The sequence below is a fragment of the Rhododendron vialii genome, chromosome 9a (assembly GCF_030253575.1).
Source record: "Rhododendron vialii isolate Sample 1 chromosome 9a, ASM3025357v1".
Lineage (NCBI taxonomy): Eukaryota > Viridiplantae > Streptophyta > Magnoliopsida > Ericales > Ericaceae > Rhododendron > Rhododendron vialii.
Window position 1 is genome coordinate 33,377,491 of NC_080565.1, and position 14,674 is coordinate 33,392,164.

Here is a 14,674-nt window from a genome sequence, read left to right on the forward strand (position 1 = left end):
ATAATTTTTTACTTTTTAAATTTCTATCTTCGAGAAGAAATAATAATCCTTACAAAATGCCATTAAATAAGCAAACAAAAAAATAATCTGGCTCAATTATTTTGCCGAAACACCTCCTCAACTTTTTTGTTGTAGGCAACATCCCTCAACTTATAAGGCACCTTGTGAAAATATGCAGGGAAGCCTTTACCCATATCTTAATTTTTAATTTCTTTCTAATGTCCAGTTGTACATTAATTAATACCGTCCATATATGCTTTTAATGATTGATTAATGCGTGCTTATTTTATTGGAGGGCAGTTGCTTTCATAAATCATCGGAAGTTATTGGGTTGCTTTCTGGTGATTCATTTATTTTATTATTCCTGATCAAAGTTACAGACTGTGTGGACTTAATACTATTTTTATTTATCTGTTCCACACATATTTGTGTGTGCCTGTAATATTGCACACTGATCAAGAATATTGGACTAATTTATTTGAGATTTTGTAATGATTTTCGTAGGAAAATTGCTCCAAGTAGCATGCCGTATGCTCGGCGCGATAGGGCAAGATTCCCGGGTTACAACATGCCATTGAAGAATGCCAAAAACTTCGAAGTAGAGAAAAGGTATCATTCTCTCTCTCTCTCTCTACAAATATGTCAGTGTCACCCAACAACAAGAAATTTCGATGCATGTCATGTCATGTCTATTACTCCTATATTGCTTGCTTTAGCAGATTGATGGTATGATGATCGGGCAAGGGTCCTAACCAGTTAGACTCCCAACCAGTTCAAACCCATTGTGGGCCCTTTTTGGGTCCACAACAATGATCAGAATCGTTTTTTTAGAGCTTGTCGAGGTTTCATATGGGGATGTAGTCACCTGTAAGCTACCTTCGGATTATTTTTCCAGTTTTGGGGGGAAACAAGAAAGATACCTTAGATTAACATCCAAGTCAATAGGGGGAAGAAGTAACATGGGAGATGCAAAGTTCCTTTCATGTTGGTTATCCCTTTCCCTTCAACTTCTTGTGCTAGCTGATACTATTATATTTCTTGTTGGTTGCTTCAATGAACATGAAGAAAAACACTACCCTACACACACACACACACACACACAAAATCTGATTGATGAGTTAACTTAATCGTCATGGATGTTGTACTTGTCTCTCTCGTGTGCGATAGGTTCCTTTTCCTGTTGTAATAGATCCACACGGAAGGTTGAAATCCTTATCATCAATAAAGTTCTTGCTCTTCGCCAGAAAAAAAAATTCATCTTAGAACAAGATTGGGCCGTAAAAGGAATATTCGATTACTTGATTGATTTTTATGTCAACACGAGTAGTTCTAAATCAAGGTTTACGAACGAAGAACAACTATAACAATTGGTGATAACCTTTACGCACATGTAAAGTTAGCCATGTTTCTTTCCAAACTTATCTTTCCAACTCAAGCATTATCTAAAAAGGAAAAGCAAAAGGTGAGGCATTACTCATGTTTTAATGGTATTATTAACTGGAGCTCATAATTGGTTATTACCTTTTTATTGCAGGCAAATCACCGGATCGAGCCATGATTTATTTCTCTAAATTTGGGTTTACTAGTTGTTATCAAAGGAAGGCTGCAGCCATGGATGGGGAAGGGGGTAACTGGTGAAGAATATTGCTCTCTGTTGCAGAACTTCCAGGGATGGATTTTGGGGGAAGGAAGAGGTCACATGAACTGTACAAGGTTTTTTTCAAATTTTTTTTTTTATTTGTTAGGTTGGATGGTGATGAGCTGTGTGTTTTTTCTCATATCATAAAGCAGTAAAGATTGGGGTGAGGGGATTAATTTTGTATTAGGCGGTGGGTCTCCCACTGTGTAAAAAAAAAAAGTAGGGAAAATATTTGTGGGGAGGAGTGAAATAAAATTCTTATTGTATTAGGGGGGGCCATCAGAATAAAGAATAAATTCAAGTTTGTTTGTTCATCTTACCGCATTCTTGTAAACTTTTAAGTTTGAAACTTATTTCGGTACTTTTCGTAATTTTTTGTTTAGCTTTTCGTCGTAATTTTTAGGGTTGATCGTTCGTCTCGACGATACGATTCGGTAAAGTATAAAAATATGGACTGATGTTGAAAAAATTCAAATAAGACTGCATTTTGACAAATAAGAGAGTTGTTTGATATTTTTTTCATCTTTAGTGAATTCTTTTTTGCTTTCGGTCTCAATTTTATACTTTTTTTATTCTTCTTGTCGAGGCGTACGGTTAATTCAAAAAATATCACTCGAATCTAAAAAAAATTGAACTAAACAAAGAAAAAAAATAAGTTTAGAAGAATGGGGCCTTGTCTTTTCTAAGACCAGCCGAAAGTCGAGTGGAGTTCGAACTGTTTGGTTTGTTTACTAGCCCTAGTTGCTTATGTTGACAGTGAAATTAAACTTTGAATTAGTGTCGAGAATCAAATAGCTCTGGTATGGACACATGATAGGACACCGACACTTTGTCTCTCTGATACAGATACATAGCTTTTGCAAAACTAGAAGACGCTTTTGCAAAACTAGAAGACGCTAAATGTTTAGAAAAATATTTGTATGGATTTTAATTGTGCACTGAATGTCTAAATAAAAGAAATAAAATAAAACCAAGACTCTAGCTAGTTTAGTACAAAATCATGAATATATACGGATTACATCATTTCATATATGTCACTCATTATTTATTTATTTACAAAGCCATTCCAGCAAAAAGTGTATATCGCAATTGTTCACAGCATCTCGAGACCATCCTAGCGTATTCCGATCGAGTACGTTAGGAAGCGTCCGGGCCTCCAAACGAAAATCGTTGAAATCGAATAGGACGCTTCCGACTTGAATTCAGACACAAACGTATCTTACACCAATACGTTACCTCCACCGAGGTGTCTTGGCTTCATAGGCTGCTGAGTGTTAGTTTTCCTTAGCTGACTCGTGGTGCATATGTGAATGCACCTCTCTGCCTCCAATCAGACTGTTCTTGATCCATTGCAACTTTGCTACAACATCACCCATATCCAATCTCTCCCTTGGTAATTCCACTGAACAGGCAACCCCAATTCTGAACACCGAAACCAAGCACTCTTCGATTGTCTTTCTGCTAACATTGTTGTCATTACATTGATCCATTGCGTTTTTGCTTGCCTCCACCACCGCCGACTCCTTCTCCTCCCTTTCATGTTCAAGAAGTATTGGATCTGCGATTTCCTCCACTCTTTCTGGCAAAGCCATTTCAGCAAAGCTATGAAGGCTTAGATTGTCCTTAAACATCTCATCAGTGGGTCTTCTTCCCGTGAACATCTCCAACAAGAGAATGCCATAGCTGTAAACATCACCTTGTGTTGACATGCGACTTCCCATTCCATACTCTGCAATTCACAAATCAAACAGTGTAACGATAATTGTAGATTACTTTTCGAACTTGTAACAAGAAAACCAGGAAAAGAAAAAAAAAATCCGGTAGAACTTTGCGCATTCTTTAATTTCAGACCAAACCATGCTATTTCTACCACTGTGTCCACAAAACTTTGTCTTAACCCCCCCCCCCCCCCCCCCCCCCGTTAACCCCAAATTCTAATAGTTTATACCAGTTGTTTCCAAACATCAGATGTTATAGTCTGTATACTTTAAAAGTTTCAAAAGCCTAGAGAACAGCTTGTGCAAAGTAAGAGCTAACAACATGCAAAATTTAATCGTGTGAAAGTTGAAATGATGATATGACATTACTACACATGCTTGTTGGTTTTCGATGTATTTGAAGTATCATAGTTGGGAAAAACCAAAAGCCATGTCTCGTGGAAAAATGAGGTTTCTGTTTCAGTTTTATTTTATTTGTTTCAGAGACAATGTTGGAAATCTTCTTGCGGGTATTTTAGCAGATAAGGGTTAAATGTGGGAATATGAATCAAAACCGCCCTAATAGCAGCATATCACAATGTTTTAGTTCCTGTTTTGCTGCTCGAAATTTCATTAGAAAATTTCTCGCGTAGATGCTATATTTAGCACCTGCAGAAATATAAAAACTATACTTAGACATATGCGCTGCTGCAGTGATGCTTGATGTGTCGTGGAAATTGTGTAGGTTGTGATTCACCAAAAAGAGCAAAAAAACAGACAAGAAGAAATCACCATATCAAGAGCATATTTACCTGGAGCAGCATAGCCAACAGATCCTCTGACCCCTACTGAGAGTGTTTGACTGTTGGAAGAGTCGCTTCTTTGTTGCAGAACGAATCTTGATAACCCAAAGTCCCCAACATGGGCAGTCATATCAGCATCGAGAAGAACATTGCTTGGCTTGAGATCACAGTGAATTATTGGTGTTTCGCAATCGTGATGAAGATAATCCACCGCACAAGCAACATCGATGGCGATGTTTAGTCTTTGAAGAAAACACAATTTCCTTTCCCTACCTTTTAGATGCAACCACTCCTCTAAATTACCATTTTCCATGAACTCGTAAACCAGAGCCTTGAATTCGTTTCCTTGGTGATCAATACTAGAACAAGCTGTGAGTATCTTCACTAGATTTCGGTGCCTAATGTTCCTCAATGCCTCGCACTCGGATTTGAAGCTCTTTGATGCTCTAGGGTCATCAACTAGTTTAAAAACTTTCACAGCAACAACCATTCCTCCATTGTGATAATTTATAATTGCTTTATAAACACTCCCGAAACTACCCGAACCAATCAAGTTGGTTGAAGAGAATCCATCTGTTGCTTCAAGGAGATTTTGGTAAGACACCTTCAAAAGTGAATTTTCTAGTGCTATTGGCGAAGGCCTTATTCCTCTTCTTTGAAACCAAACAAATAATACCAAACATAGAGAGAGTACTATAATTCCTGGGAGAGTAAAGAGAAATTATCACAGTAAGACTCAATGTTTTCTTGGTAGAGCCTTCAATAATGCATGTGGGGAGGTCTAGTTCTTCGACGCCACCACAGAGATTTTCATTACCAAGTACTGATATCGCACTTGTGTTTTCAAAAACACCTTCTGTTGGTACAGAACCCTCAAAGTCATTAAAAGAGAGATTAAGACTTTGCAAGAATTTGAATTCCTCTAGATAATCTGGAATTTCTCCTGACAAATTGTTGTGAGAAAGGTCTAAAAACTGAATACCTCTCAAAGAACTCAAAAGTGAAGGAATTGCTCCAGAAAATAAGTTCCCCTGCATATATAGTCTCTCCACTCGTACACAGCGACTAAGACTGCTGGGGATTTCCCCGGAAAACATGTTCTCAGAAACATCCAATTTTTCCAGATTGATCAAATTTCCGACTTCCACAGGCAAGGAACCAGTCAAATTGTTTTGAGATACGTCGAAAACAACTAGAGTCACGATACCAAGTGCTTCAGCGGGCAAGGTACCACTAAGTTTGTTTTTAGCAAGTTCCAATCTAGCCAAATTTCGGCAGTTCCCTAGACTTGAAGGAATGGTCCCTTGAAGATTATTTCCTCCAAGATTGAAGTTGATCAACATACTCAAGTTTCCTAGAGAGGAAGGAATGTTTCCAAGTAATTTGTTGTCAGATATGTTCAATACCTTCAGCTTATGCAGATTTCCAATGCCATTTGGGATATTGCCACTGAATTGGTTTCCACCCATATTTATAGTCTCCAATTGAATCAGATTCCCTAGCCCAACTGGAATGCTTCCAAACATAAAATTCTCGGCCAAATTCATCTTCGAAAGGATAGTTGAAAAATTACTGATTGATTCAGGCAACACCCCTTCTAAGTTGTTCCCATCCACTGCCAATTCCTCTAAACTGGTCACATTGATCAACGAGGAGAAGAAACTCGAGTCGTCATTTTTCCCGTTTCCTAAATGATTGAGGGACACGACTATCCGGTGAAGCCTAGGCATCTGCCCAAAAACAGGCAATTTTCCAGTAAGTTGGTTTCCCGGAACAAAGATATTCACCAAACTTGATACATTGGCCAATGACCCTGGAATGGATCCAGTAAGCCTGTTATAACCAAGAGCAAGTGTCTGGAGATTTGGCAAATTGGTGCCCAAATCCATGGGAAGACTCCCTTCAATATCATTATATGATGCATGCAATTCTGCTACAGAAGAAAGGTTGAAAATAGTGGCAGGAATACTATTAGACAGCCTGTTGTAACCAAGTCCAATGAATGACAAATTTTTTAGTGTACCCAAAGTCTCAGGGATACTTCCATTGAGGTTATTGTACGAAAAACCAATCGTCGTAAGCGAAGTTAAATTCCCTAAGGAAGGCGGGATAGAACCACTTAAATCATTAGAGTCCAAAATTAGTACCTCCAGCCTTGACAAGAATCCGAGCTGAGCCGGAATGTTCCCCACCAACTTGTTATTAGCCAAACTGATTCGAACGAGGTTAGAACATGCGGATATGTTAACGGGTATCTCTCCGGTGATGGAGTTATTGTGTAGCCGTAAAATCTGGAGTCTCCTCAAGTTTCCAAGTTCCATGGGGATTTCAGGACCCAAGGTGTTGTTTTGGAGATTCAAGGCCCTGAGAAAGCTCAAGTTCCCTACATGAGGCGAAATGGGCCCCGCTAGTTTTTGAGACCGGAGGTCGAGCGCGGTGACCCTCCGGTGGCGGGCCCCGCACGTGACACCATGCCACAGGCAGAAGTGGGTGGAGTCATTCCATGAGTTGAGAATTCCCAGAGGATCATGGGTTATCTTTGCTTTGATATCAAGCAGGGCTAGTCTATCTGTTTCATTTCCTGATTGAGCAAAGGCAGATGGGAATCCCATGAACAAGTTGCTGACACAGGAAATGAGAAGTATATGAGGTAGAAGGAGATTCAAAGGTGCCAAAGAATTACTGAATTTCATGATAAGTCCCAGGTACAACTTGCAAGTGAAATGCGCAGAGATCAGAAACAACACCCTCCCCTGGGCCGACACCGACACCGACACTGAAAGACGAAAGCTAGGGGAGCGAGCGGAATTAGAGACCCTAGTAGTCCTAGCCGTAAACGTATAAATGTTGTAGAAGGAGATTCAAAGGTGGCCAAGAATCGCTCAGTTTCATGGTAAGAGAGGCTGCACTATAGGTGAGAAAGGAATGAAAAGATGTGAGATATCCCACCACGTTTAAATAGAAGCAGAACAAGAGAAAGTTTTGGGAAGATCATAAACTTGTGATCTTTTTTCTCAATAGTTAAGAGTTAGACACGTGTACGCAACATTAGAGGTGGGACCCAACATTAGAAAACAAATTTGGCAAAGTATTAGGTGAAGAAAGACTTTATAACATGGAAATATGACCGGATTTGACTGAACAAATGCACGTGAGAAATTGTCTTTCTTTCTTCAGGATACCTCCGCTTTATTCAAATGAATTATCCTAGAAAGTTGAACACACAGTGTGAATGAAGGGAAAGTATGATAAGCAAACAGAGGATGCTGCCTGGAAAGGTGGAACGGGGAATCTGCCTTGAGGTCATGTATTATACCCGAATTTCGTTGTGCCTCTCTATTTTGGTTAAGGGTGGCAAATTGAACCCAAACTCATTAATAAATCTAAACCCATCAACTAAAAAATAGACACAATTCAATTCATTTATAAGTTGGGTTAGAATGGGTCTCAAACTCATCTAACTCATCTATTAATGAATCTCAATTGAGCATCAATTGGATCAACTTAAATGATCCAACAAGGCATGCATATAACCCATGAGATTATTGAGAGTTTGTTCCTTTTAATGGATCCAAATTCACGCGGACTTCTACAGCATGAGAGTCGAGACTCAAACACAGTTGAGTCGTTGGACTTTAATTTATTTTTAACCCATTCTGTCACCATAAACAACAATTATTAAGTAGTCCTAGTTTCCCCCACACGCACAAAAAAGACAACTTGTCTTTTAAGTAGTCTGACCGCTTCGTACCGTGTCAAAAATATACTTATAAACTCTTGGAGTTAACTACTACTCCGTAGAATAATAGTTACCAAGTGTCGAATCCGCAAGGATAGTATAGCTAAGTTACTACAATTTCAATTAACTTTTAGACTAATTAAGAAGAAATAGATTTGAGTTGTTTGATTTCAAAAAATTAATTAATTAAGAAAGCTACTAATTATTTGATTTGAAAATTGATGAGAAAAAAGATTTAGGATTTCGAATCCACCCCGACCACGTAACAACGATATGCATAGGCTATGTTTAACATTCGAATCATTAAAGACTATCATTAGAGCTTACAATCCCTTTTGATAATCGTCAAGAAGATAATTGTTGTTAAAAGGAATAGACTATCCCATAGCACGAACCGTCTCAGAAGTACGGTCTGACCGCCTAACGGCACGATCCGTCTTACGAGCATAATCTATCTCAGAACTCCAACCACAATCAAAGAATACAATTGTTTAACTCTGTATTTGAAAACCACAAATATAAATACGGAACAAATTAAAAATATTAAAATCATTCCATAAAACTGAAACGAGTTCTCAATCGATCCGAATATTAAAATCTAAACCTATATATATACAAAGTTACTTGGCACGGTGCTTTATCTTCTCTCTAGATGAGGGTTTAGCCGGCCATCAAAGCCGAAATCCTTTGTTTGCAGCCCTGTTAATCCTTTCTGAAGCCTGAGTCCACGTCTTCTTGTTTCTCGAACACGACTGAAAGCTGTCACAGCCGAGAGCCCCCTCTTTAAACCGAGAAATTATTCATTGCCCTTCGGGCAACACGTCACTTTTGCCACATGTTACCTTCAACCAATTAAAATTTGCCTAGTGGGTAAAGTAAACTTTTATTCCCCTCTGACACCCCACCCTCGACCCCACAGCACTTTTTCCACACTTTTCCCGGATTACCCCCGGCTCTCCACAGTTGCTGTTTTAGTTTTAAAAAAAAAAATCAAAACCATCAATTTGCAATCTTATGGAACAGAAACGTAATTATGAGAGCCTTAAAGCCAAAATTTAACTATATCTCTTTAGAATAATATGATCAGAATAAAAATATCTACACACTCGTTCAAACGGATTAAAAATTGAAGTATTTAATTTTTTAATCATATTTTTTAATATATAAACGTTCTAAAAGTTAAATTTTCACTCCTAAATTGGTGCAAATTTAAGCGGAGTGAAAATTTAAAAAGGTTTAGTGAAATGGGGCCTAAGAAATTGACAAAAGAGATTTATCTTTTGCGATCTGACCCAAAAGTTAGATAATCGGTGCAAATTTAAGTGGTGTAAATCGGTGCAAATTTTCCCTCCATATTTTTTTTGTGAATAATTTCTAGGTCTTTGGGGACACTACTGGGATCTTTCCACCAATTTAAACGGAGTGAAAATTTAAGCACTTAATTTTTTTTAGACCGTTTATATATTAAAAAATATAGTTAAAAAATTAATTGCTTTAATTTTTAATCCTTTTGAACGGGTGTGTAGATATTTTTATTTTGATCATATTATTCTAAAAGAGACATAGTTAAATTTTGGCTTTAAGACTCATAATTACGTTTCTGTTCCATAGGATTGCAAATTGATAGTTTTGAATTTTTTTTTTAAAACTAAAACGGCAACTGTGGGGAGAGCCGGGCGTAATCCGGAAAAAGTGTGGAAAAAGTGCTGTGGGGTCGAGGGTAGGGTGTCAGAGGGGAATAAAAATTTACTTTACCCACTAGGCAAATTTTGATCGGTTGAAGGCAACAGTTGGCAAAAGTGAGGTGTTGCCCCAATGGCAATGAATAATTTCTTCTTTAAACCCTTCTGTCCACTTTTATAGGAATTGCCGTGCCAAGTTTCCTCAAGGAAAAATGATTCTATGTTAACTAAACCTCTCCAATTCCTTAGTTAGTATATTTGGGCCCACTAATGAATCCTTGACCATAAGACCCGGTAAAATTACCGTGCGCGCGCAATTAGACATTACCCCAATGCCAATTAACTTGCTTTATGTCTAGGCTTAATTGAGACGTACACACACGGGTTGTAGACGATCAATTCTTATCTTTGCTGCAACACTTTGTAAGACCATTCAAATTGCATGTTTTCGCACCCATCGGTCTCTGAGACCTACAAATACCACAAAACGCTAAAATATATACCAAGTAACAATGTAAATGGACCGGCAAAGCTTAGATTAAGTTGATTAAATGGGTGCTTTTCAGCACCTATCATAATCCTTATTCGATTTTTTTCGCATTCCTTAATTTTGCATCAAGCATTAGTCCTGGTTTTTTTTGGAATGAGAGATGCTGCCAAACAGGGCTGAGCGGTCGGTTTGATTGTTCATCTTGGCACAAACATCTTAGATCTAATTTAAGTGCACAAATATCTGAATCATCTGTTGCTCGGATTAAGATCTGAATCGTCTGTTGCCAAGATGAATGGCCGGATCGGCAGTTCGGCACCGCTACTTGGCATGCTTGGCGGCATCCCCAGGTTAGTAAAGGGCCGTTCGCCAACTCGATTAGGGTCTGTTTGATTAAAAAAAAAAATAGATTTTGCCCAGGCTCGGCAACTGCAAGCATATATAATTGAAAAGTTGCTCTTGCAACGAGGTCTTTTTATCCAAAATGGAGATTTCGAATAGCTCATTTGGGAGTGATTTTTTGTCATAGTAGCATGTAGAAAAAACTTCATATAAATTCTTTCCGTAGTACTAACGCACTGACCACATCTCTGTTTGTTGGGTCATGAGTTGTTCTCTCTCTCATCTCAATAATAGAAATAGAAATGCAAATAATTTAAAAAGAATCACCGCCTACTAATTAACTAATTGACCAAACTTCTCAAAATGCATTTTCCTGACAAGTCAAAAGTCATTAGATCCCATTCCTCTAACAACTTTCTCTTTTAGTACTTTTTGTTTTTATTCAATTTTTTTCGCGATTATTCATTTTGTGCTAATTTTTTTGACTATTTGATTCGTCTCGACAAAATGAATAGGAAAAGTAAAATTTTTTTTTTACTTTTATCCAAATATTTTGGAAAATAACCACTTTTAAGTAAAAAAAAGTCGACTTTTTTTTTCCCCCCTTTCAGCGGTGTCGCTCCCCTACTGCAGCACTCAATCTCCTGTCCGTCTTAGCAATCAATGGTACAAATTTTGAAAACTCTCTTCCAGCTCTAGAAGAGTCTTTTAAAATCCGGAGATTGAAAACAATAGAGAGAGCGGTGAAACAGATCGAGCGGCGGTAAACTTTTTGTTTAATTTGGTCATTCTACTATACATGGATAATGCGGTAATATTTTTGTATATGGGTATTTTAGTCATTAAGTGTATAGAGGTAATATGGTCATTTTCAATGTATATGGGTATTTTAGTCATTTTAAAATTTTAGTATATAATATGTACTTGGGTTCATGGGCGGGTCGGGTTTGATTTTAAATAAATGGGTCGGGTCGGGGTATGAGTAATTGAACTCATAATTAATGGGTCTAAATGGGTCAATGACCCATTAAAGATCCGACCCACTTACAATTTGCCCATTTTAACCCAAACCCGCCCATTTGACACTCTTAATTTTGATACACTTTTAGTCACAGGATTGCGCAAAGAATAAAAAGGAGAGTTTTGCATAGAAAAATCTTACTAGTAAAACACAATCTTACGACTAAAAAGGAACCAGAACATGGAGAGATTATTCAGTGCCATGGGGCGCTGCCACGTGGTTGTAGCAGGCCGAATCCAGATTCAGGATTGGGCCAAACCCGTCAGGTATTGGGTCTCCCAAGGCAGATGGACCACATCCCAGGACGGGCTAGATGGGCCATGCCGACGGCCCACGAATGGCCTAGGTCAGAGTCTAGAGTCTATTCGGAGCCGGGTCGATCTCGAGACTCTCGACCGATGGTAAACCTGACCTGGGCACAGACCCGAAAGTCAGGTGAAAATATTTATGGAGCGCACGAGGACCACGTGCCCGACAGGCGTCACCGTGACGTCGCTAACCGAGGTGGTTATGCGCGGCTTGACATCAGGCATGTATTGTGCACACTTAACTTGGAGAGCAACTACATACCGTCTACATAAATTGTAAACTAATGGATAAAACCCTAAAGAAGGTACACCCTTCCTAATAGTGCTACAGTATTTTCTTCTTCTCCTCTATATACTAACTTGATCTTTGGAGTGTCGTTGGCCTGACTCCGTCCCAACAATGCTAACGGTTGTTTATCTTGCAAAGTAGCATAGGTAGAAGGAGAGGACGTTCGAATCTAGCAGGAGACTCAACTCATACCACCACCCCACAATGGGGTTCCGGACGCCTTCTCCTCCACATGTAGCCATGTGGTGTCCTAGACCCTTTTATCACAATGTGATGAAAAAAGGCACCTTGTTGATTTTGTTCTTTGTTAATAAATTTTTTGTGATCGTGTTCTAATTTTTTAATTAAATGAATTATAACTTCCAAGGCGCTTTGGAGTGTTACTGTTTTTGATGTACTTATGCAATTCAATTTTTTTTGCTTATTTTCCCATAACTTGTGTAAAAATACAGCAGCCATTTTTAACTAATTCCAGTGTTTAAATTCATGACAAACTGTACATAGTTGTGCTTGATTGACAGTTTTTCTTTAAGGTTACTACCAAAATGTGCCCCACGAAGCTATATTTTTGGGTCTGCCACTGAATAGTTTTTCTAGAACATGAGTGCGCGCATGTTCCATAAAGAGGACGCCTCCAAGTACTGCTGCAGAAAATCTCTGGCTTTTAATTACGATTGCAAACGAATCAAAGGCTCGACTCATTAAGGACTTGGCTCGGCTCTATTCGTTTAGTAATGCTCTAGTTTTAGGCTCGTACAGTTAACGATCCATGCTACACTCTAAAGCTTGGCTCGGGAAAAAAAAGCTCGATTCGTTTATTAAAGTAACCGGGCTCGCCTCTTTTAACGAGCTGAGCTCAAACATTACCAGGCACGGCTCGTTCCGTTCCGTTTGCACCCTTAGTTCTAATAGCAAAATATGGGCTCACCACCCAAAGAAAAAAAAATGATCATGTCAGTAAAGAACAAAACCTACCCGGGCCCTCGAGGAAGACAATATTATATCCTCTCTCAACTGTGGAATTTTCCATGACTGAATTTAGCAAAAGCACCACATTTCGTTTCACGAAATTGAGATTCGGCTGCTGTGCTCTCTCTTCTACAATAATAACTGATGATGATCGTTGTTGAGGCTGTGTTACAAGAAATCAGGACAACAATTGAGCACTGGTTCTCAACTTTTTTTTTTGTCCTTTGATAAAGAAGTGTAAAATTCCCAACTTTTGTGTTCGAGAAAGTCTACATATACAAAACTATCGACCACAACTCTGAACACAATTGGGTCCGGAACCGTTCGCTGCATGTGAACTCATGTGCATCGAACGGCTCTGGACGCAGGTGTGTCCGAAGTTGCGGTTGAGATTTGTCAATGTAGCATTCCTCGTTGAGTTCTCTAATTTTTTTGGCCCGGTATCTTTTATTTCTCGTAATCTTTGGTTAGGCTTTCATCGTAATTTTTGGCATTAAACATTTGACTCGACTTAAAAAATTGTAAAACCATAAAATGTGAGAAATTACAAAAACATTCACATAAGATGACACGAAAGACAAAAAATACTTGGTATTTTTTCGTTTTCAGTATTTTTTTTTTGTAGCTTTTCGTCAATTTTTTTGACTCCTTTTGTCAAGACGAAAGATTATTCCAAAAAAATACTAATGACATTAATCTAACAATTTTTTTTAAAAAAAGACAAAAAAACCACCCAAATAGAAATATAAGAACAACAGGCGAGAGTAAGTTTGAGTTGCCCAGGAAATGTGTGAAAAAACTTATCAGAAAATGTGAGAGGTCAAAGTTTGAGTCCTGTCATGGGCGTTTGGAATTCAGACCTATGGATAACCTTTGAAATCTTTTGTAAAATAATCTACTAATACTCCGCTAAACTCTTGATGTATAAAAAAAACTTATCATGCATTCTGTTTTAGAAAGAAAAAGTTTTGAAATGATTGGACACACAGATTCGGATGTTCCCAATCATTCAAATTCACATCTGTCCATATAGGCTTGTAGCACCACTAAAAAACGCTCTTTATCTTTATATGATATGAAAAAGTTAAATTCCTAAATTAATGGAGCCAAGAAATTGGTGTTAAAATTCCAATTAATGGTTTGATACAGTAGCAGACCAAGGTATGAGCATTTGCATTGAAAGTACGAGGCTATGTAGAAATGTAGATACATCACTTGTGTATGTTCTAGATTATCAACAAACAGTTCTAGACTATCAGAATTTCCGTTTGACCGAAAAGAAGTTCTAGACTATTAACGAACACATCAGTGTTGACTCTTCTTTTGATTATTGACTATCCACCGTGTGCGAGTCATAGAAAAATAAAGAGAATAGAAAGAAAAATCAATTAAGAAGAAATATGTGATGAAAGCGAGGAGAAAAAATTAAGAACAATTTTGCTGCGATTAATAGTTTATTTTAATGTGCTTTCCGATGCTTTGGACTATGAATGAAGAAAGCATTGTAATGTGTGTATATAAACTAATTTGGGTTCTTAGGCCTGCGATTTCTGATGCTTTTTGGCTTTAATTTGGAGACATGATAACGCTGCAAAACATCCCTTCAATTCCAAGGTTCTTGGAGGTATAAAGGGGGGCTACTATTTCGGTATGTATTGCCAAAGGGGATTTGTCTCCAATCCTCCCCGCCCACCC

General features: G+C 38.1%; 3 protein-coding genes across 4 annotated transcripts in view; 1 reads left to right on the forward strand and 2 right to left on the reverse strand.

Annotated features, from left to right (window-relative positions):
- The window catches only part of LOC131301221 (fasciclin-like arabinogalactan protein 15), a 33,563-nt gene that overhangs the window by 4,746 nt on the left and 14,143 nt on the right, over positions 1-14,674 (forward strand). Inside the window, exon 3 of one of the 2 annotated variants that reach the window (XM_058327399.1) lies at positions 505-2,021. The exons of the other annotated variant lie outside the window; for it this stretch is intronic. Coding sequence (XP_058183382.1) covers positions 505-578 — 74 coding nt within the window. The 3' untranslated portion in view covers positions 579-2,021. Of the gene's footprint in view, positions 1-504; positions 2,022-14,674 lie in introns of those variants that run through there. 2 annotated transcript variants of the gene reach the window in all.
- Positions 2,541-4,629, reverse strand: LOC131301224 (receptor kinase-like protein Xa21). Its single transcript, XM_058327402.1, has 2 exons — positions 4,149-4,629; positions 2,541-3,368 (listed from the first exon to the last, which is right to left on the reverse strand). The coding sequence occupies exons 1-2, from the start codon at positions 4,627-4,629 to the stop codon at positions 2,914-2,916; spliced, it is 936 nt and encodes a 311-aa protein (XP_058183385.1). The 3' UTR covers positions 2,541-2,913.
- On the reverse strand, positions 4,721-7,037 carry LOC131301220 (putative receptor-like protein kinase At3g47110). The gene is made up of 2 exons (XM_058327398.1): positions 6,287-7,037; positions 4,721-5,869 (listed from the first exon to the last, which is right to left on the reverse strand). Exons 1-2 carry the CDS (start codon positions 6,830-6,832, stop codon positions 4,721-4,723), a joined length of 1,695 nt encoding a protein of 564 aa, XP_058183381.1. The 5' UTR covers positions 6,833-7,037.

Coding starts and splice junctions, on each gene's coding strand:
- LOC131301224 (XM_058327402.1), bottom strand. CDS start 4,629: ATGGTTGTTGCTGTGAAAGTTTTTAAACTAGTTGATGACCCTAGAGCA. Junction 3,369..4,148: donor TGTTGGCTATGCTGCTCCAG/GTAAATATGCTC, acceptor TGTGAATTGCAG/AGTATGGAATGGGAAGTCGC.
- LOC131301220 (XM_058327398.1), bottom strand. CDS start 6,832: ATGAAATTCAGTAATTCTTTGGCACCTTTGAATCTCCTTCTACCTCAT. Junction 5,870..6,286: donor GATTCTTGTCAAGGCTGGAG/GTACTAATTTTG, acceptor GTTTTTGGGCAG/ATGCCTAGGCTTCACCGGAT.